Source organism: Tachypleus tridentatus, chromosome 7 (genome assembly GCF_004210375.1).
Source record: "Tachypleus tridentatus isolate NWPU-2018 chromosome 7, ASM421037v1, whole genome shotgun sequence".
NCBI lineage: Eukaryota > Metazoa > Arthropoda > Merostomata > Xiphosura > Limulidae > Tachypleus > Tachypleus tridentatus.
The window spans coordinates 87,564,875-87,586,101 of NC_134831.1; the positions used below are offsets into that span (position 1 = coordinate 87,564,875).

At 30.5% G+C, this 21,227-nt stretch overlaps 2 protein-coding genes and 2 long non-coding RNA genes across 23 annotated transcripts in view; 3 read left to right on the forward strand and 1 right to left on the reverse strand.

Annotated features, from left to right (window-relative positions):
* Positions 1 to 17,535, forward strand: part of LOC143256124 (exocyst complex component 6-like) — a 415,504-nt gene extending 397,969 nt beyond the window's left edge. Inside the window, exon 6 of the transcript XR_013031123.1 lies at positions 17,399 to 17,535. The gene's annotated coding sequence lies outside the window, so the exon portion shown is untranslated. The remainder of the gene's footprint in view (positions 1 to 17,398) is intronic.
* The window catches only part of LOC143256126 (uncharacterized), a 265,056-nt gene that overhangs the window by 175,135 nt on the left and 68,694 nt on the right, over positions 1 to 21,227 (forward strand). The window lies entirely within an intron of this gene.
* On the reverse strand, positions 938 to 3,313 carry LOC143258056 (uncharacterized). Of its 2 annotated transcripts, XR_013032120.1 has the most exons (4): positions 3,246 to 3,313; positions 3,005 to 3,058; positions 1,802 to 1,877; positions 938 to 1,167 (listed from the first exon to the last, which is right to left on the reverse strand). It is a non-coding gene; the product is annotated as an uncharacterized LOC143258056 (long non-coding RNA). The 2 variants fall into 2 exon arrangements; XR_013032121.1 differs by lacking the exon at positions 1,802 to 1,877 and having other exon boundaries at positions 3,246 to 3,295.
* Positions 5,704 to 21,142, forward strand: LOC143256123 (exocyst complex component 6-like). 18 transcript variants are annotated; one of them, XR_013031110.1, is made up of 6 exons: positions 5,708 to 6,215; positions 9,045 to 9,118; positions 13,080 to 13,136; positions 14,452 to 14,578; positions 16,588 to 16,746; positions 17,518 to 18,333. XR_013031110.1 is itself a non-coding variant. In XM_076512892.1 (5 exons), exons 3-5 carry the CDS (start codon positions 13,116 to 13,118, stop codon positions 17,635 to 17,637), a joined length of 216 nt encoding a protein of 71 aa, XP_076369007.1. In that variant the 5' UTR covers positions 5,704 to 5,791; positions 9,045 to 9,118; positions 13,080 to 13,115; the 3' UTR covers positions 17,638 to 17,654. The 18 variants fall into 18 exon arrangements, 11 of the variants coding, with proteins under 11 accessions (XP_076369007.1, XP_076369006.1, XP_076369015.1 ...); XM_076512892.1 differs by lacking the exon at positions 14,452 to 14,578 and having other exon boundaries at positions 5,704 to 5,791; positions 16,672 to 16,746; positions 17,518 to 17,654; XR_013031106.1 differs by lacking the exon at positions 14,452 to 14,578 and having other exon boundaries at positions 17,518 to 21,142.

Here is a 21,227-nt window from a genome sequence, read left to right on the forward strand (position 1 = left end):
ATCTTTCATATATCTTCCCAAATGTTAATACAGTAGAAAATATGTAATTTTTACAGTTTTGTTGTTCATACATTTCACTTTATACTTTGAGTACATAGATTAACAAGAATATCAGGTTATACTTTTGTTGCTAAGCGACATGGCATAAAGTTGTTGTTGTATACCTATACCAAGTTAAGATTCATCCGTAACTGTGTCAATAACTGTGAAAACACATGACTCATAAACAGAGTCAATAGAGTACAACAATTTCCCTTGGAAAATGTTTTGAGATGGCTGCAATGATAAAGAAGAAACCTGTATTATATGTATATATCTACACAGTTTTGTTGTTCATACGTCTCTAGAAGCTGTTATCAAGTATCCATTTAAACTGTGAAAACACATGACTCATAAACAGAGTCAATTTCCTTCTAAAATATATCGATACCATTAAATTTAAACGTTTCTTATAAGGTGGAAGATTAGAGTGTAAAGTTTATAGCCTTAATACATTATATTTATAACGGTGTCTAAACTTCACGCAGAACACCAGCATAAAATGTATAGAAAGTAAGTAAATATATGTGACTGAAGGTATATTACATTCTTCTTATGTTCGTCTATTTGTGCTCTACCCACCACGACTATCGATAGCCGGTTTCTAGCGTTGTAAGTCCCAGACACTCGGTATGAAATGTGATGACATTTCCCGTTATCACAATACTTACTTCAGGAAGATGAAAATTCTGAACGTTTTTGGCCCTCTTCTCTTTTACACTTTTACATTTTCTCTTCTCGTTTGTATTAACAGACTGATCTTCATCTCTTTGTGGTACAAGTGAATATTTAATTTTTTTTTCTATCATCTTTATTTGTATGGTCTTCTGTGTTAGCTGATTTTACTCTTTTACATCTACAACAATTGCACTTCCAAATAATGACACTACAAAAGAAAAGCGCTAATAAATAACATGGATGATTTAATTTGACTCTTATTTGTACATCAGTGTTATGTCAATTAAAAATGGAATATAATTATAATCTAGAAATAATAATATTTAACAACGACAGCCACAGGGACGTTCTCTCCCAGTGGAACGTTAGTAAGTATATGAACATATAACACTAAAATAGGCGGGTTCAGTTCCCCACGGTGGACATGGCAAGTTGACCCCTGCTGCATCTCTTTAAAATAAAGATAACAAATGTAAACAGGAATAAAATGTTATAGCTCAAGAGGGATAATTGAATAATTATTATACTCGCTGATAAATTTCAATTTTAAGACCATATTGAAATAAACTGAAAATCATTAATTAGTTAAAGAACTTTTTTGAATGAAAATGCCTTTTATATTTATCTCAAGTACTCGAATTGTAATAATTTAGGTTACCCATATTTTACACGTTTCAATTTCAAGTATTTCTACTGACACGCACAGTACCTTATTGTATTTACATATAAAAAAACAGGTTGAACAATAACATACTTACAAGGAATGTTTTTCATCAGAAGAACTTGTAATATTGTAAAAAGTGATCCACAATTTAAGCTTTAAGTGAATCTCCACACTTAAAATACACTTTATTGTAAACTAATGATGCTAATTTCCCTTATATATTTCTTATTAATGCAAGCGTTTGTAACCTTTTGAATATTTATCATTCTAATTAAAATAAAGTAACTAATATATTTTTTATTTCTCAGCCCCTTTAAATTCATTATTAAGTATATACACACATGGTTCAACTATTAATAACTTAGAAATTATATTAAGATCTATTCAACAAAACATAAAAAAATACTGTTTTGTTCTTACCTTAGAAAAATTAACAAAAGTGGTATTCCTACTGCAGCAGTTACCAATGGAATCGTATGTTCTGACATGGATGGTGCTGAAATGGAAAAATACAAGTTAAAAAGAAAGTTAGTTAGTCAAGTGCAATTTGTTTTTGTTATATGATAGTATTGGAGAAGGCTACGTTTCATTTGGTATACTTACAGTGAAAATAACAAGATAACCACAGCGTTCTGAGTTATTTATTTCTTCTATTTTCAAATAGAATATTTATTCTATTTATTTATTGAAACACGTATAAGTTTAATGCACATGGATAAAACAGTACAGGTAAAGAAGTGTAAAGTATCACTTTAGATTTACTTTTTTCCTTGATAATCCAAGTAAAGATATTTACTTATCATATCTTATGACAATCAAATACACTGACTGTGTTTTATATCAAATCAGGATGATCATTTGATGCGTCACGTGACTGACCACCATTACAGCAGTTATATATATTTGTAACAAGACAAAAGGCAAAAGTAACAAGTTCTCAGACTTCCAAGGATGTATGATTGTCGACACTGACTTACTAGCAATTTGTAAACTGAATACTGTTTATATGTTTCACTATTCAAAGAAATCTGTAATTAGTGTCTAAATGAACTACAAACGAAAGAGAATATATTGGAAAACTATTGGTAACAATTCAAAGGGAAAGTACATGGACGGTCTTTTTGTTGTAAACTAATGTAAAACTCTGTTCGAGTCAACCAGTTTTTTATAAAATAGTCAAGGTTTAAATAATACAACAATACTAGGAGGAGGAAAATACTTATGGCATACAATTACTGGTCCATAAACTTACTTCAGACAACAGAAAAGCTCAAACTGTGAACAGTGAATTAGTGGGAATGATAGACGTGGTTTGGTGAATCGTGTTTTACCTGAGTTGCTATGAGTGGTGAAATGGTAAGATATTTATTATTTAGAATAGAAAATAATGTCCACAATGTACTGGAATATTATAAGAGATCGGGTCTTCACACATTACTACATTTTTTACCTTCATGAATAAGGGATTGAAGAAATTTAATGGGAAGAAAGAACAACACTCGTCAACACAAACATCGTCACAGTAATATTTTTCCATCACGACATTTTGTCAACAACCTTTCCACACATATTATTTCACGTTAAAGGTACGTTTTACGTAATCTTATATGTAGCATAACTTACTTTTCCTTGGAGAAGGAACGTATGTTTCTTCCTCCGTTCCTGGTTGACTTGGATCTAAGAAAAAATTGAAATGTTTACAATGTTAACTTTGACAATTAAAATAAAATAATAGATGAAGTATATAATAACTAATTTATTGCTTAGTTTGTTCGAAACAGTTTTTCCTTTTCGATTTATTTAAAATTAGAATTCACAAATACTGATCACACATATAAACGCTTTGAAGGAAAGCACAACTTACAACACAGGTTATGTCTCAGTGTGAGTCCTTCAGGACATTGGTAGTTTTCATTAGGTTGTACGCATGCTAAAATAAAGTATAAGATGGTTCGTAGTTCAAGTATTGTTGACATAAGAAATAATATTTTGCACTATTTATTTGTAATTTAGCACAACACTACATCATGGGCTATCTATGCTCTGCCCATCACGGATATCGAAACCCGGTTTCTAGCATTGGAATCACGCAGACAGTTTGCTGGGCCACTAGAGTAATTTTTGACCTGATATGACACTTTAGGCTCATAACAAATTATTAACTACTTTTCTTCGTGAAAGCTCATACATTGGAAATCCTGTAAGGTATAAACAAAATCTAACAAATATAGCTTATCTTGTTCTTTATCTATTGTATCGTAGGTCACAGGAGGTTTCAACTCAATGTATTTTCATAATTAATAATAAATAAGGATTTACAATGCTAAAGTTAAGGGTTCGATTTCCCCTCGGTTGGTACAGCGGATATCCCTTTGTAGCTTTGCTATATGAAAAACGCAAATTTTTGTAATTAAAGGCCCGGAATGGCCAGATGTGTTAAGGCATTCGACGTGTAATCTGAGGGTCGCAGGTTCGAATCCCCATCACACCAAACATGTTCGCCCTTTCAGCCGTGGGGGCATTATAACGTGACGGTCAATCCCACTATTCGTTGGTAAAAGAGTAGCCCAAGAGTTGGCTGTGGGTGGTGATGACTAGCTGCCTTCCCTCTAGTCTTACACTCAGATCAAAATTAAAGATATGCTCAGTAACAGATATAGTTAATCAAATAAGCTCTTCAAACTTTCTTATTTCAAATGATAAGAATGTATCGTTTCATCGCTTGGATGTGAAAAGTGGCTAAACAATGTCTCTGAATACCAGAACTTACTGTGTGTTTGTAACAAAAGAAACATTTTTCTGCTATAACACTGTAGCATTTTGTAATTTCAATATTTTCACAGACGATTAAAGAAATCATTCAACACTTTTGATTTTTTAAAATTATTTGTTCTATGACTTGTAAAGAAAACAACAAAACCTTTCTAATTTCTGACATAAGGTTATCTCGTTTTCTGACTTCACGGAATGTCTAATTTCATTAATTGTGTAACGCTATTAATTAAATTTATTCATATCTATGTATGTATTTAGTTATTGTATATAATAATAATAAATCAAAATTATTTCGTAATGATAAATTTATATCTGCAGACAAGTTTGATTTTCAACATTTTAACACTGCAGGCTTAACGCGGAAACAATGGCGGTGAGCTGTATGTTGGTAGCTGGAAAGGTGATTTCATGGATTTTGGAAAATTAATGTACAATCATTAAATATATATCGAACTTATAACACTTTACATAAATTGTAGTAAAAATGGATGGAATCCGATCCATAATTTAAAGTTTTTTTTACTTCTAAACACTACCAAAATCGATTCTTATAAGCATTTACCTTCCAAGAAATGAGTGATGAAAATTGGTTTTTGTGCTTTTATCTCCCAGTTTTTGAGTATTCAATAACGCACTTATACACACCGGTATCAGAAAAATCAAATTTATAAATCATCAAATCTCCCGTGGCTTTGTTTACCCGAATTTTATTATCGTCTGTTGCTATTCCACCGTAGGGGCCAAACCAATAATACTGGAAAACATCAAAAGTATATCTATTGATTCCAATGCTATCAGGGACACACGGAATCACCTGTGGGGCGCCAAGTACAATATTTTCATGTTTAAGTTTGATGTGTGCAGGCATTGCTATTATAACAGCATAGAATGCCATAAAAATCAATGTTTTGAAAAAGAACTTCACCATCTCTATATCTTAAAGTCTGCTTGCAGTAGTAGATTGAACGTTTTACAAAATGTCTTCCAATTATCTGTGTTGCTAGGATACTGTTTCATTGTTAATATTATAATATTGTTAATACAAACAATATGTTATAAAAGTTACGGAGTTTCGGATCAAACACTAAAAGCTGATAAAAGTTACGGAGTTACGGATTAAACCCTTAAAGCTCACAAAGTACAGAAATTTATGATGAGGTTACAGAAACAACAGTTCCATTTTTAAAGAGCTTTGATTTGAATTTAAAATATACAAATTGAAATATGTGTGAAAAAACATCTAATGTTTACGTTATTTTATTACAAAATAAGACATTGTTGTTTCACAATAATACTTGCTAAATAATCACAATTATTGTTGTGAAAATAGTTCAAACAACTCGCCTGGCAGGTAAATTACATATACGGAATTTAAAAAGTTTCTATTCTTCCCTTAAGTTTCCCCAATTTGAGTTAAAATATTAAAAAATAAAAGCATCATAAACAAACTGTTTACATACTGGTTGGAACAGAATTACAAGAAAAAGAAATTTATTTATTTTCTCCAATGAAGATACCTAGGGGGCTGAATATAAAAATCGTATAGTTAATAACATCATAGGCCTAATATCAATGTCTTCTCACAAGTACAATGAATTGTGATTACACTCTATCAGTTTAGAAAACGTCTTCACCGTAAGATTCGTTGCTGTGACAAGCTGCTCATATAAATATTGTTCTTATTGTGTTTGGTCGTCGGCAATGGATAGGACAAAGTATAGTTGATATAATATTGTACATGTTTGTTTTTGAAAAATTCGTGAGTGCTCACGAAGCACATGAGGTAGATGTTGCCCAGAGTGCCGGTTTTGTAACTATGGCTGGAGGTGCAAGCAACTCTGTTAATGGAATTATCTGCAATTATTCAGTGAGACACTGGTCGTTGTGTGAGTCAGCCACTTTCTCTTGAAGTTATTCATCTCATGAACAATCTGAACCTGTTCATTTCGAGAAAGATTTTTATAGCCTTTTTCCACCACAGGATTTTCTCATGTTTCCCTGTACACCTCCTGCAGAGTCAGCTCGGTCTAATATTGCGTATTTAGGTATGATTTCTCAGGTATGTGATGTTTTATCCTTTTATGAATTCCTACAATCCTCATCCTTTTTTGTTGTATGATAGTTCTCAGTTCTTCCTTACCATATTTAGTTTTCCCACTTTCTTTGGATATTAGTGTTCATACAAAACAATTTACTTCATAATTGGTTGAGAGTTCCAGCATGTCTTGCTTCCTATGTGCTGTGGATAGTTTGTTTGACGAACCATCAAGTAGCCTATCTGTTTTAAGACTCACAGGTGTTTGAATCTATTTTGCCAATATGGGAGTACCCCCTGACTTCCAGTGCTTTTAACCCATGCCTCTGTCTTATCCTTACTTTTGTGGTATTTATCTACCATACATTTACTTTCAGATACTTTGTACGAAAGTCCTGAGGTTTATGAGGAACAGCCTCTCCTTTGTTACTTCTAAGATGACTCATTTTCATTCTCTACTCTCAATCCAGGTCATCAGGTTTTCTAAGTTGATATACCATTTTCTATTCTTAACATACTCTCTCTTCAGGAGTCAGGGGTTGGATATCCCTTCTGGTCTCATTAATTTCAGGTGAAGATGGTATGATCCTCATTCTACACCCACCCTCTCTATCTGTGTCAGTTTCCAGCAGCACAGATTTTGGATGTAGTTGTCAAGTACAGTCCATCATGTCCTAGCCACTTTGTGTCTGGGGACTCTTCCATTTTCCCCCAATACTAATTGGATTTACTTCTCAGTTTTTGTCTACCAGAATATACAACACATTTCCCAGATTGGTGAAGAGTATGGCTGGTTTAGAAGTAGTGTAGTCTCCCACATCATATCTACATATCTAATTCTTTAGACATAAGGTGTGTCCTTTGTACTCTTTCAAAGGGTGCTTCTTTTCTTCCCTTGCACCAATTCAGTGTGTGATTCTATCTGATTATATAAGTACAGCTAATGTACCATATCAGAAGTTAGTTTTTCGATACATAAAATGTACTTCCTCTCCACTGAAAATGAGTGATTCAATTCTTCACTAAAACTCAAAACAGTAATTTGATAGGCCTGAATAGAGAAAGTTGCACGTATAATGAGTGTATAGCACTTTCCTTTGTGGAGGATTATCCACGATAATTTGCATGAGGGACATTAAAATGAGTCATTTCAAAGGAAGGGAGGAAAAAGGCTTGTGGCATGTTTTTCTTCTTTTTTTTTTTCACATAGAGGGCAGCACTAAATGAGACTAGTTATATGAAATACATTTTCTGTATAGGAAACAAAACTTTCACTGTTGCCCTGCTTAATATCTTATTTTGTTGAAAATCACCTATATTTTCATGAAAATTGGGATCATCTAGAAATTTTTCCTTCTCTCTAGTATGTTTTCTTGGCCTCCAAATTACCAAGGTGCCTTATATCCAATTTTATATTGTAAGCCTTGATATGGATATATCATCCAGTTGTAAAAGAGACCCAAGGCATTTCTCAGCCCTAACTTGTTAATTTAGAGGCCAAAAAAACATCCTGGACGGAGGGAAAAATTTCTAGAAGACCCGAAAAGATGAAAGTCAGTGAGTTTAGTACAAAGGTAGATAAAAAAAGATTGAAGTAGGTGATGCAACTTTGAACATTTTACAGTTTTAAGTCAGCTTTATCATACTAATAAGATATAGTGCATAATGTAAGCCAGTAGTGAAAATGAAAGGATGGTTTTCTGTGGACAAATATTTAGTCCCATCTCTTTAAGTAAAGTGTACTTTCTCTGAATTCAGCTTGACAGTGAGGATGAATCACATATATTAACCTGGTTTAGCTTGTTTTATTCAGTTGTTATAGTAGTGAGGTACAATGTATGTATAATGTAAATACCGTGGTTCCTGGGACACAAACAGCACAATATAAAGATAGACATTAATATAATAACAGTTTCATTATTTGACTATTTTCCATATATTGCAACAAAGGTATTTCTGTTGAATTAGACAATGACTGAAGGTGGAAATTTTGCATTTAGCAAACACATTATGCTATGATCTTTTTATGGATGATTTATGGACAAAATTGAAAGTGCTTTTGTTGTTATTTTTTAAAGCTTTTAACATCTGGGGAAATAAGGTTAACACAGTATATGCAAATCAAGAAATTTTAAAGTTTGGAAAATTTGTACCTTATGGACCATCACACTTTAATGTTATTACCTTAAAATTGAAACTGTTTATTTAAACCACATCTGAAACATAAAACCATTTTATCAAAACCTAATTTTAAAGATACCCAAGAATAATTAACTTCTTAAAGTTTTAGGTCAATTAGGAATTGTATTTTTTTAATTAGATTTAGTTCTCTGTGAAGAGATTTATTTTTGTTGTTGATTAATTAATGAAATTCTTATTGTAGTTTTGTTCTTATTTATTTTTCAGTTGTGTAAATAATCAGAATACTTAATAGTCTTACACAGTATTATTTGTTTAAGGGTTCATTTATCTTTTAAGAACAACTTTCAGGTTTCCTGCTGCCCTTGGAACTATTTCATTGTAAATCATGTTCAGTTTTGATGGCCATAATAATGCATTATTATGAAAATACTTCTTTCATTGTAGTAAGTTTCTACAAACGTTGATGAGGTCAATCTTATTCCACACATTTTGATACACTTTTCACACAATCTCCACTGCATTTGGATGTTGGCTTTCTAGACTATGTTTAAGCATATCAAAGACAAAAACGAAACAGCATTTTATGCTTCAACAAAACTAAATTGTGTTGGCAATCCAAATATTTTATATTAAGGCCTTTAAAACAAATACAGATAATAATTATTCATTAATGGATATAAACTAAACTGAGTTCTTTTTTGTCTTCAATAGTGTTTGCTAATTCAGAACCTGTTAGAGGGTTTGAAGAAGGTGCACTCCAGATGTGCTTTGCTGATCTTAGGCAGGTTAGTAAACCTTTACAAAACTCTACTATTTAAGTTCATATTAAAAGATATTACAAGTAATGTAAACATTGCTTTTGGACTAAATACATTTTATGTGGTTGCTGTAGAATAGTCATTAATATTGTATATGTATGTAACATAGACATATATTATGTATATAGATATGTAATTAACAGTTACATTATGGAAGACATTAAACCTTGAAGAATGATATATGCTCATAGGAAGAAAAGTATGCAACTCTCATGAAATGCCTTTCAAAATGAAACTAGTTAATGAAATAATTTCCTTAAAACTTGATAACAAACTTTCATTAAAGTAAGTAGTTTCAGCAAAGTTTTATTTTGTAAATATTTTTGGATTTTCTGATAAAAATTCATTATTTAATGTAGTTATTTACACTTGGACTCTGAGTAGTTCACATGCAAAGTAATTTTTACATAAAGTATAAAAATAATATGTTTTAACTTACTGTTTGTACATTTCATTTGCATAACCTCTAGAACCTCATAAATGAACATCAATTGTTGTTTTTTAAGGTAAATGTTTGTACCTTTTTTTTTCTCTTTTATGCACCGTATTACTAACTCTATTTGTCATCATCAATAGAGAGTGCAGGGAAATGTTTTTAAAATTAACAAAAATGTGTACATACCTTTAAATCTTTATAGAAATTTATTAGTATAGTCATCTTTTTCACATATTCATAATTTAACGTCTTTATCTTTTCATTTATAGTTTATTTTTAACTCTCCTTTAAAATTCTTTGTCACTATTTATTCTGATATGTTAACTGATACCAATAGGCCTTTTATGAAGAAGTTATTTTGAGAAATTCCCACATAGGTGTGTTGCCAAAACAGGATGGCTGTTATAGATACCATCTTGTTTATAAAGCTTTCACAATCTATGTAACAAGTTAAGCTTATAAAAACAATTAAATCACTCAAATAGGATTTTTAAAACATAAATTATACATAGTCAACTAAAATATAAAAATTAGATTTAAGTACAATTCAACTGTCTCTAACTATAGCATTTTGAGGTAACAAACTACTGTAAGTGCTGTAGACAATAGTACTGCAGGCTGTTACTTCGACTTCAGTACAAAAACTGTACACCAATTTCATATTAACTGTTGGTGGAGTGGAGTGTAAACTGAGCTCTTTATAACATCTTTGTACACTTGTATTAACTAATTACTTGTACGTCATAAATTTGTTTCCAAAGTATAGAAGATTGGCATAGCACCCATAAAAGGCTGTAAAATCTATTTCTCTTTTGCAGTGGATTCAGTTCTAAGACTGCATATATCGTATGTCTCAAAAGGACATGTGAAAATACATTGGCATCTAGACAGTTGTATGCATTGTGAGCTTATGTGTTTACAGTCAGTTTCTGTTAAATTGGAGATTTTTTTTATATAACTTGGATCATGTGACAAGCAAACTATGTGAGCAAAATATTTATTTTAAATGTTTCTGTTGTAACAAAGAATTAAAACTTGGATAACATAAACATTAAATTATATACTATAATGTTAATTTCATTCACATGCATGGATTGTAAAGATGTTTAATTAAATTTTGCACATAATTCAGTAATTTGCATATAAATTAATTTTAAAATGCTGCTGTTCTGATCAGATAAACAGATATGACTTTCAGTGTTATTTTGTTTATCAACACTACTCATCAGTGAGTTTCTGATGTGAGTACTTAAGACTATGTCATTTAAATGCTTCTGTGTGCATTTTAATCTGGAATTTTTTGCCCGTTAGCTTCAGTCAAGAACACTTTTTATATGTCTGGGAACCAAATATATACACGAGATTTACATTCATTGTCAGTGACATCCGTCAATGTATTTATGGCATTTGTACTCGTGATTATAAATGTCACATATATGTTTGTAATTGATACATTTTTGTTGACTTCGCTCTCTTGAACTTCGAGTAATCCAGTTACATGTCTTATCACAGCTGTATGTGAGAGTGACTTATTTTGTCATGTAATTCTTGGAATTGTGATTTCTTCATGAAGTTATTTGCTTTTATTTTTTTTTTTTTATTATTTTTTCTGTTGACTAAATCACTAGACCTTTCTACAGGCTTTAAAAGAATTTCAAAGTAATTGTTAGTCACATTGTTTACTTCTGCTATAATTATTTTGGTGAACTTTGTATTTGGTCATTCTAATTTGCTTGAGAAACATCTCTAGAATACTTTAGAATCCTCTTTTCTTAGTCTTGCCTGAAACATCAGTCTAGTCTAGTTATCTGAATGGTAAATGGTGAACAAGTTTTTGTATTTGTCTTGTCCATCCCATAGTTCTGATGCTCATGAACTGTCATGGTTAGTAACCTGTATGGTCACTTCAGCCTGATTGTTAATTGAGAACTTTTTTTTTAATTAACTACTAGATACCAGTTATTCATTACTTTTTATCCTGTGTTTTGACAAATAATCTGCTTCCATATTCTTGGAAATCTCAAAGAACTATTTATTTCAGTAGTGTGGCTGAAAATCAATCATTAGTCTTCTTGATACAGAGACTGGTTGATATATATATATATATATATATACATACAGTAGTTTAAATATTCAGTGACCATCATGGAGGTCTGTTTTCTCTTTTTATAACTCAAGGGAGTTTCAAGCTTGTATTATGTGAATTTTGTTGCATATTGGTTTTTCTTTGTATTAGAGTATGTGTGTCTTAGATTAATAGGCTGGCTTTTATTGGTCACTAGGCATTGTTAGGGAAGGTTGTATAAAGTTTTACTTGTACAGGTCTCTCGCTTTTCTAGGTACAAGGAAGCACTGTGCTGGTCTACAGTACATGGAATCCTCTCTTACTTCACAAAAGAAATGTTGTTTTTATAAACACCTAAAGTTAAAAAAAGGACAAAAACAGTTACATTATTTAACTAGTGTTTCAAGCAACTGCCCTTCATTAGGTTTGATATTGTTTAAGGTTATTTAATTTTCTCAAGTTTCAACACAACTGTTCATTGTTATTTGTGAATCTAGATTTAGAATTGATATTTTGTCTTCATTGAGCTTAGAGTAAGTTATTGCACAGTACATTTTTAAGCTTAATTATAAAACAAATAATACCCTATGCTCACTTATTGCACCACGATAAGTTAAATAGCATTTTATTTATATTTTTTTAAGTTGTTTATTAACATTGAGGTATAGACAAGAGTAAGATAAAAGTTACCAAGGGTTTCAATGGAGTAGTGTTTCAACTAAGCCTGTGTTATAATAATGTTTTACACCCAATGCTTATATTTAGGCCATTAAATACATCTTCTGTTACTAATGTTAAGATCAGATGATAGCTAGTTGTGTCTTAGTGTGAATGTGTAGTATTTAAAGTACGTAATTCCTCCAGTTTTACACTGTTAAATTAGGGATAGCTAGCTGACTTCCCTCTAGTCTTACACTGTTAAATTAGGGATAGCTAGCTGACTTCCCTCCTTACACTGTTAAATTAGTGATAGCTAGCTGACTTCCGTCTAGTTTTACACTGTTAAATTAGGGATAGCTAGCTGACTTCCAGTCTTTCACTGTTAAATTAGGGATAGCTAGCTGACTCTCTAGTCTTTCACTGTTAAATTAGGGATGGCTAGTGCAGATAGCCCTCGTGCAGCATTGCATGAAATTCAAAAATAAACAAACATAATTAAAGATGTATTAACTGTGGAAACTACCAAGTAAAATAGTTCCATATATTTTTTGATATCACATCTTCCAATTATTTTAGTTTAGTCACAGAGTCCATCAGTCTCCTTTCACTAAAACTGATTTCTTATTATTGCTTTCTGACTTATAGTGTACAATTCCTTCTTCTTGTAATTTTTGTTAGTTAATTTATGTATAGCAGTTTACTTTATTTTGGTGCACTGGAATTTATCTTGCAGAATTTTTGTAGTTATATTTTCTTATAACTTCTAGATCTTTTCATGACATGGGACTGGGCAACCTACTTTCATGACTATGGACAAGAAAATAGTAAGTATTGAAGGGTAAACCCACAAGTTGCTGTAGTTCTGCTTGAAAAGTAAGTGGAACATAAAAGTGATCAAAGTTAATTTTAAATGTCACTATAACTTGCTTTATTATAAATTGTTAAAGTCTTTCCAATAATTATTATGCATGTTTTGATTTTTTAAAAAGGAAAAAGGAAACGTATAGCCACCTGAAAAGTTGTATGTTTAGTTACCTAGTTATATGTTGCCCTTAAGAAACCTGATACTATTGATGTCTTACTCCAAGACATGTCCTGCAAGATGTCAAGTTTCATTTTTTAAATTAAAAGTTAAGTCTTATTTAGTTTCTCAACTAGCCTTTGACAGATGTAAATACAAATTTAGAAAGAATGAAGGTAAGATGATAAATAGTTGTAGACTGTGAATAAAGTAATGTTTTATTTTTCTTTCCTTAATGTTAGTTTATTTTTAGTATTGGTTAAATTGTTTGATATATATATTTGTTTATGAGGATTATTTTGCATTGTTATCTTAAGATAAGTGTTTAGAACAAAACTAAACCTCCTAAGCTAGCTGAATTTTGTGTTTGGGATTATAGCAAAAAATTTGCTTGCATTGAGGGTACCATAAGAGATGAATCAATACCTTTTAATCATCATAAGTATGGTGATATGTTAGACGTATATAATATTCATTACTCGTTTAATTTTTATTTGAACTATGTAGGTATTTTGTTTTGATCAGAAGTTGGAAACAGTTGTAGATTTTATTACCAAAAGTTTCTCTCTGTAGATGTTTTTATCATAGTTATATATTAAACATAACTTGAGAATTCTCTGTATTAATACCATAATTATTAATGAATCAATTTTAACTGTCTAGAGTTTAATAACAGTTGAATGTCTGTTGTGTAGTCAGTTAATCATACATGCATACAATTTGCACATATTCACAAGATGATAGGTTCCAATGCTTCACATTAAATAAACATTCTTAGATTTTCATCTCCACGTGTAATGTGAGAGTAATAAAACATTGAATACAAAGTAGATAAATATTATCAATATATTATTTTTCTAAGGTAGATAGAAATAAAATCTTAAATTTATGGTATAATGTTTATAACTAAAATTATATTTTACATTTTGAAGTTAATAATCATGAATGTGTTAGTTAATTTAGCCATAATTAGTTTCATTTAGTAGAAAACCACTTAAATTCAGAATGTTTGTTTATTCATATATTTAACAGTGCTTACCACAAATTTGCACAATTAATTGATACTTTCTTGCATATAAATACGATAGTTTTCCTTAACCTTTTTTTATGATAACTAGGTGCCTGGGATTTTTATAATGAAAGAACACCTCATATCTGTTAAAGCATGTCTTGTTAGTTGGCATAACTGAGAATATAGGTACTTGTAGGAATATCATGAAGTATATAGTTTGTACAGGTTGATCTGTAAGTAATTTTGAAAATTTGATATTTAAGGTTGTTCTGTGTGTAAGCTTCTTTATAATATAAGTTATATATGGTTTTAACTATCAGCTTTGAGTTGTACTTATGAGATAAAATTCATGTTTTTTGTTTATGTGTTGAAATATCCTTAAGTCATTCAATCAAAGTAATTTTTTTAGAAATATGTAAAGCATATAAGTGTTTGAGTAATTTTGCACAGTAATTATATGTTTAGAAGTTACACTGTGCACAAAAGCTTCTCTACTACAATAAAAATACAACTGTTCATGAGTAGTTTGTTGATCCTGATTCTAAAAATTGTTGAATATTACTGATCACCTCTAGTTTTTGAGTTATCTTATGTTTATTCTAAATATTCTTATATATTGTGAAAATAACTCTCTCTGATAACTTTATTTATTTATTGAAAATTGCATTTAAGAATGTTAAAAAACGTGTAATTATATACTGAAAATACACTTAAGCTATGTTTAAAACTTTCATCATGGTATTATTATTTATTTCTTTTTACAAAATACCTGACTGACTTATTGCATCTTTTATGTATGTTGTTAGTTTCATGCTATAAGAATCAACAGTAATCTTCTGTCATCACATGATTCCACTGTCTTTCTTTATGTTACTGTTCTATTATAGACATAACTTAAGGGAAGTGCTCACCAAGATTATTGCTCACTGCACCTAGATCATTTGATAAGAAGCTTAATTAAAAGTGTGAGAAGTGTAACTGTAGTGACATCTTGGACCCAGTTTTCCTCTTGTTCTCAGAGATATCATTAATCATAACAACATAGTTTTCATCTCTGTAAATTCCTAAGAAAATTTTAACAACCAGTTTGAGTGATTTCCTCGCAGGAAGTTCTTTCTGACTGAGTAATGTTTCAAAATCACCATTCATCAGCACTTCCCAAATCTGTGACCCAACAAAGATACCACCTTTTAGATTTTACTTCACTAACTTTTTGAAACTTATAAGACAGATGGAGTGGGAGAAGAAACATATCTTGATGATTCAGTGAAAGTTGGAACTCAACTTTCTGTTTTCCTGGAACATAATTCTCTCACTGGCCATTCCTTTTTTTTTTAAATGAATTTTATGATATTGGCTATCCCAGACAGACTACAGTGTTTAGTATACTCACTTTATAGACTTAGCAGTAGTGGATATTTGATTGCTTCAGGTATAAGCTGCATGTTCTACTATGTTTACAGCATTAATAACAGGAACCAATGGCTTAGTGTTCCCATTATGTAAAAGCACAGTTTTCACACTAACTTTAGATGAATTGGTAAAATGTTTTCTTTCTTGAGAGTATATTCAGTACTTGATTCTTCAATTAGTGCATCAACATTTGTACAGAAACACAAAGTATCTTGCATGCTGTAGTGAGAAGCAAGACTTTTATGATAAATTCCATTGCCGTAAATGAAAATTCCCATGCTGTTTCAGTATAAAACAAGTCACAGATCTGATCATTTAGCTCATCTTGTGTGATCAGATGAGGCAGTTTATGCTGAGATGCCACAGGGGTAAAATTACTAAATGAAGGAAGTCAAGATGATTCATTGTCTTTTTTTACAGTTTTACTTCTATTTCCCACTTTTCTGCTGGATGTGACACAAGAAAATCATCCCCATGAGATACTGGTTTCATCACAATCTCTGGATATTTAGTGTATTGTTTAGTTTTGTCTGAATATCCAGAAATATTAATGCAAAAATAACAGTTAGTTAGATGATCTTTGGGCTCACACTGTATCATTGAAATTGTCAATGACACAATTGCTCTTCTTTATTCAGCCACTATGTGAAGCCAGATTTGGAAACTGTACAACACAAATGTAGCATAAACTGTTTAGGTGGTTTTGGACTTGAAGTGAAAGCAGTCAGTACATGAAATAATTTTCTAAAAGTATAAAAGAATTATGTTTAGAGAACTAGTTTAAAATATTTTAAAAACAAAATTTTGATTTTATTTGATTATATCACAGGTATGATGTGAGGAAGATGGACTTTGTTTTGAGTGTGCACAGAGCCAGACAAAGTAACCAACTGAGTGAGTGAGTGAAAAGCAGTTGAGAGAGAGGTGTATCACTCTGCCCATTTTAAGCTCAGTTGAAGGACTCCTCAAATATTCCTGGGCAGAAAAGGTGAACATGGAATGAAGCAAAATTGGTGCAAGTCATTATAATTTTATCAAGAACAAGTAGCACATATGAACAATATATATGGAGTTTTACACCAATACAATACAGTTACTGTTTGAAGTTATCAAAATTTATTCCTTTTGTTCATTAAACTTTCTATGTAAACTTAATTTCACAGTATAAACCTATTGAACTGAGCTGATTGTATGGTATTAGACATATTGTTGATAAAGTAGTGAGATACTACATTATCTTAAAATCTAGAGGTGATGGACAAATTCTGATTACATATCTGAAACCAAAACTATTTAATTACCAAGAATCACTTGAGTTTTCTCTAGTAGCAAATGATTTGTAATGCAGTGTTACCTAAAACATTGTTTAGGGCAAATTTGTGTGTGCAGACTTATAAAAGAATTGATTGATTGATTGATGAATTTGTGTTATAAAGATAAAAGATTTTTTTGTTTTTACTTTACAATGGTGTGTTTACACTTTATATTTTATAATGCATGCTTTTGAACCAATTGCAATGTTTATTTATTTATGAAAAGTGTATAACTACCTTTCAAGTTGTTTTAGAAATAAAATTATTGCTAAAAAATACAAGTTTCAAATAATGCAACATTTTTTAAAGGGTCTTATTTTTTTTTAGGTAGGTCTTGTTCAGGCTTGTGAATGAAAAGGATAATATAATTTACTAATTTTTTAAAATATTATTAATTTGACCTGTCCATACTTTTAGTGTGAATTAATGTTCTTTACTCCCTTAAGGGTGAGAGAAGCAGACAAGAAGAAAAATATATTTTCAGCATTAAAAAAGAATCAACTAGACAAGAAGAAGTTGGTAGAAACCGTCCGAAAACAGCTCAGACAGTTAACATCAAACAGTGATTAGCATAATTGTACTTTATTCTTCCCTTTGTTACATATTTTGGTTTCCTATAATTACTGGCTTGATGGAAAGTATCCATTCAGTTTTTTGTGTGTTTAATGAATTAGTAAAATGTGACTGTTCAATGTCAAGAACATTGATATCAATTATTCTGAGAAGTGAGTGAACCAGGCTTTCAGTTAACATTAATAAAATATAAAGATTCTTATCTTTACTGTAGTTTTGTTAAAATGGACAGTTCTAGATACCATATTCATGTCTGCTATAAAGAAATTAGGCCAAGAAGTGCACTTTCTACTTATTTCTCACAAAACTTATTGACCAGTTTTTGATTGTTTGGCTATATAGTTTTAAAATTTTGTGAGAGACAAAAACGTTTATGACACTAAATTATTAAAATTATTTGACCCATGTGTTGCTTTATTTCTCAGTTTTAAATCACTTTTTGTTTAGCCCATTTATTGTGTTATAGAATAGGGAAAGAGTGTGATTCTAAGGGAAGTTTGATATTATAATTAAATTGTGATATTAACACAAATAATAAAAAAACGACATTAAACTTGGGTCAGTGTTATAGTTCTCTTCTAATTTTCCATTTGATTTAATAGCCAGCTCATAACTGTTTGGTCTCAAGGTAATATATAGATAGTAGAAAATGAACTTGAATCATCTAATAAACTGTTGTTGTGACACAACTGAATTCCTTGTGTTTTTCTGAATATAACTTAACAACTAATTGTAAAGTTACATACAGATATTAGAATATAAACAAACCTTGTGGTCTAATAAATAGCAGCTATGATAGATCTAAACTGTCTTCTTTATGATTCAACACACTGATATAGTTGTGTTAAGAGAGTCATCTGTATAAACAATATCTGTAAAGATGTGTTTTCAAAACAAACACCAAGGGCCTTTGAGATTTTTAGAATAGTAATTAATACAGTTTTTCAAGTGTGGTCCCAGTTAGTACTGGAAGAAACATCATCATGTGGATACAAAGTAAAATTGCCAACCTGGTATGTGGTGAAGTAAAATGGTGAGCAGACAATACAGGAGAGAACAGTTAGTATTATGTACAATAATTTAGGTATAGTTGACTGGTATGCTGTAACATAATAATACATTGTGTTATAATAATCCAAAAATGGTTAAATGATTGTTACTATACCACAACTGCTGCATCCTAATGGCAGACACGAGAAAAACACAGTACTATGACAATGAAAAAAATGGTAATGTGATTGTTACCCTGCTAATATGGTATACTCTAATATAGTGGGAGATGCTAAAACAAACAAACAGTACTACAACCATGAAAAGTGGCTAAATGATTGTCACTGTGCTGTACCTTGATGTTGCTATAAGGTGACTTTTGTGGTGCTAAATAATTTGACAAATTTTGTGGTGCTAAATAGAATTTGACAAAGTTTGTTATATATACAAAACAAATATGTCTGTAGTAATATTACAAAGTAGTATAATTTGTATAAACAGACTTTTCATCCTCTACTTACATCAGACAGTTATAGAATAATTCAGTTTGTTTGTAACATATACAAAACAAATATGTCTGTAGTAATATTACAAAGTATTGTAATGTTGTATAAACAGACTTTTCATCCTTTACTTACATCAGACAGTTATAGAATAATTCAGTTTGTTTGTAACATATACAAAACAAATATGTCTGTAGTAATATTACAAAGTAGTATAATTTGTATAAACAGACTTTTCATCCTCTACTTACATCAGACACTTATAGCTGGTTTTTTACTTAATATTAAACCCATTTACGTGCTGCGTATCTGAAAGCCAGAGTTCAGTTTATTTTGAAATAAATCTCGCACATCTCATCCTTGTAAGAAATGTTTGGTAGGATAGTCTACAAATGGGAAAAGGACTTTTAAAGAATCTTAAAAATGGGAATTATGTTTGACATGTTTCTCTAATAATTGGATACTGAAAGAAGTTAGTTGTGCTCAACTTTTATGAAACATTTAAAATTGTGCCTTTTACTTGTCATATAAGTATGCTACTGGTTGAATTGTAATTGACTAATTAGATAAAATAATTATTAGTTATGTTGTACTGTACATTTTAGCCTCATAATGAATGACACATCATCAGGTTATTATGGGGTATAATTGTCAACAGTTTTTGTACTTTACATTAAATAAACCTCACTATCTGGTAGATGGTGTAGTTAAATACTTTTCCTTTGCAAAGAGGTTTTAGTGGAATAGTCCATTACAGTTAATAATAAGATAATATAATTTACTTTGTTTGTGTGAATAATACATACTTCATGAAAAATATGTTAAGATCCAATTTTTTTCATAATTACAGTCATTAAGTGTTGCTTTTTTTATATATCATTCATGCTTTTTCATTTATAAATTTGACTGCTCATGGGAGAGATGTAATTAAACATTTAGGGTTTTTTTTTTCTCTCTAACACTATACTGTTTCTTCTTCTGTTTGTTTAATTTGTTTGTTGCATGAAATACCAATTTTGAAGATCCCAAACTTGTAGATGTTTACAGCACTAGAACTACTAGTAAACATTTGTTAATGAAGAAGAATTTTTGTAACCTTACTCCTGTTACTGATTGTAAACAGAAGACTTAGTACTCGTGATTTACATATTAATTTGTGTTAGTACAAGTATAGTACTATATCATGTTGTTTTTTTAATTCATGGAATACCTATTGTGAATCATATAAGATACTCAAGAGATTCAGACAAATGAAAAGGTACAGAGCAATATAAAATTCTAACAAAAGATAGCCATGTTTAGATAGTGAGTAAAAACTTGTTTTGTTTTGTTATTTGTTGTAAAAAAAGTCAGAGTGGCCTTTAACTAATATAAAACAATTTGTTAATGATAGTGCAAGTTCCCTTGCACAGGCCTTCAACAGTTACAAAGATTAGTGATAAGGGTTAACATTTTCTGTGACCATCAGTTGTTTTAAGGGTTCAAAATATTTGTAAGCTAATAACCATCATGAAGGGTGGAAATTTCTGTGAAGTATCAGCCCCTGTGTTTTTTAAATGTTTTCACCAAAACTCGTTGTTGTTTACAATCCATTTTTTTAGATTGAACTTCAGTGGTCACCTCATGATTCAAACTGCTTACTCTTGAATGTTCAACATTTAGTTGTTTCTTGTCCCAGCCTTTTGTATTACTTTGTTTTGACCATATGCATTTTTTTTTTTTCAGAATAATATGTTACTATGGACATGAATAATTAGTGTAAATATGTGTATATTGCTTTGATGTTTTGAACTATGAAGTGCTTCTTTATGTTTAGTTTTACACTTCTGGAAACAGCTAAAACCATTTAACTGAATTGGGATTTTAACACTTGTTAAAAGGTTATAAAATTTGATAATATTGTCATGCTTTTGCTTTTGTGTAAATAATAAAAATTTATCTAGAAACTAACTTTAAAACATAATATTTACAAGTAGATTTCAAATAAAACAAGTCAGAACTGTTTTTTGTGTGTTTGTGTGTGTTTGGAAAATATTTTATTAATCATTATAAACTTATAACTGCTGCAAAGAAACTGTATAACATAGTTA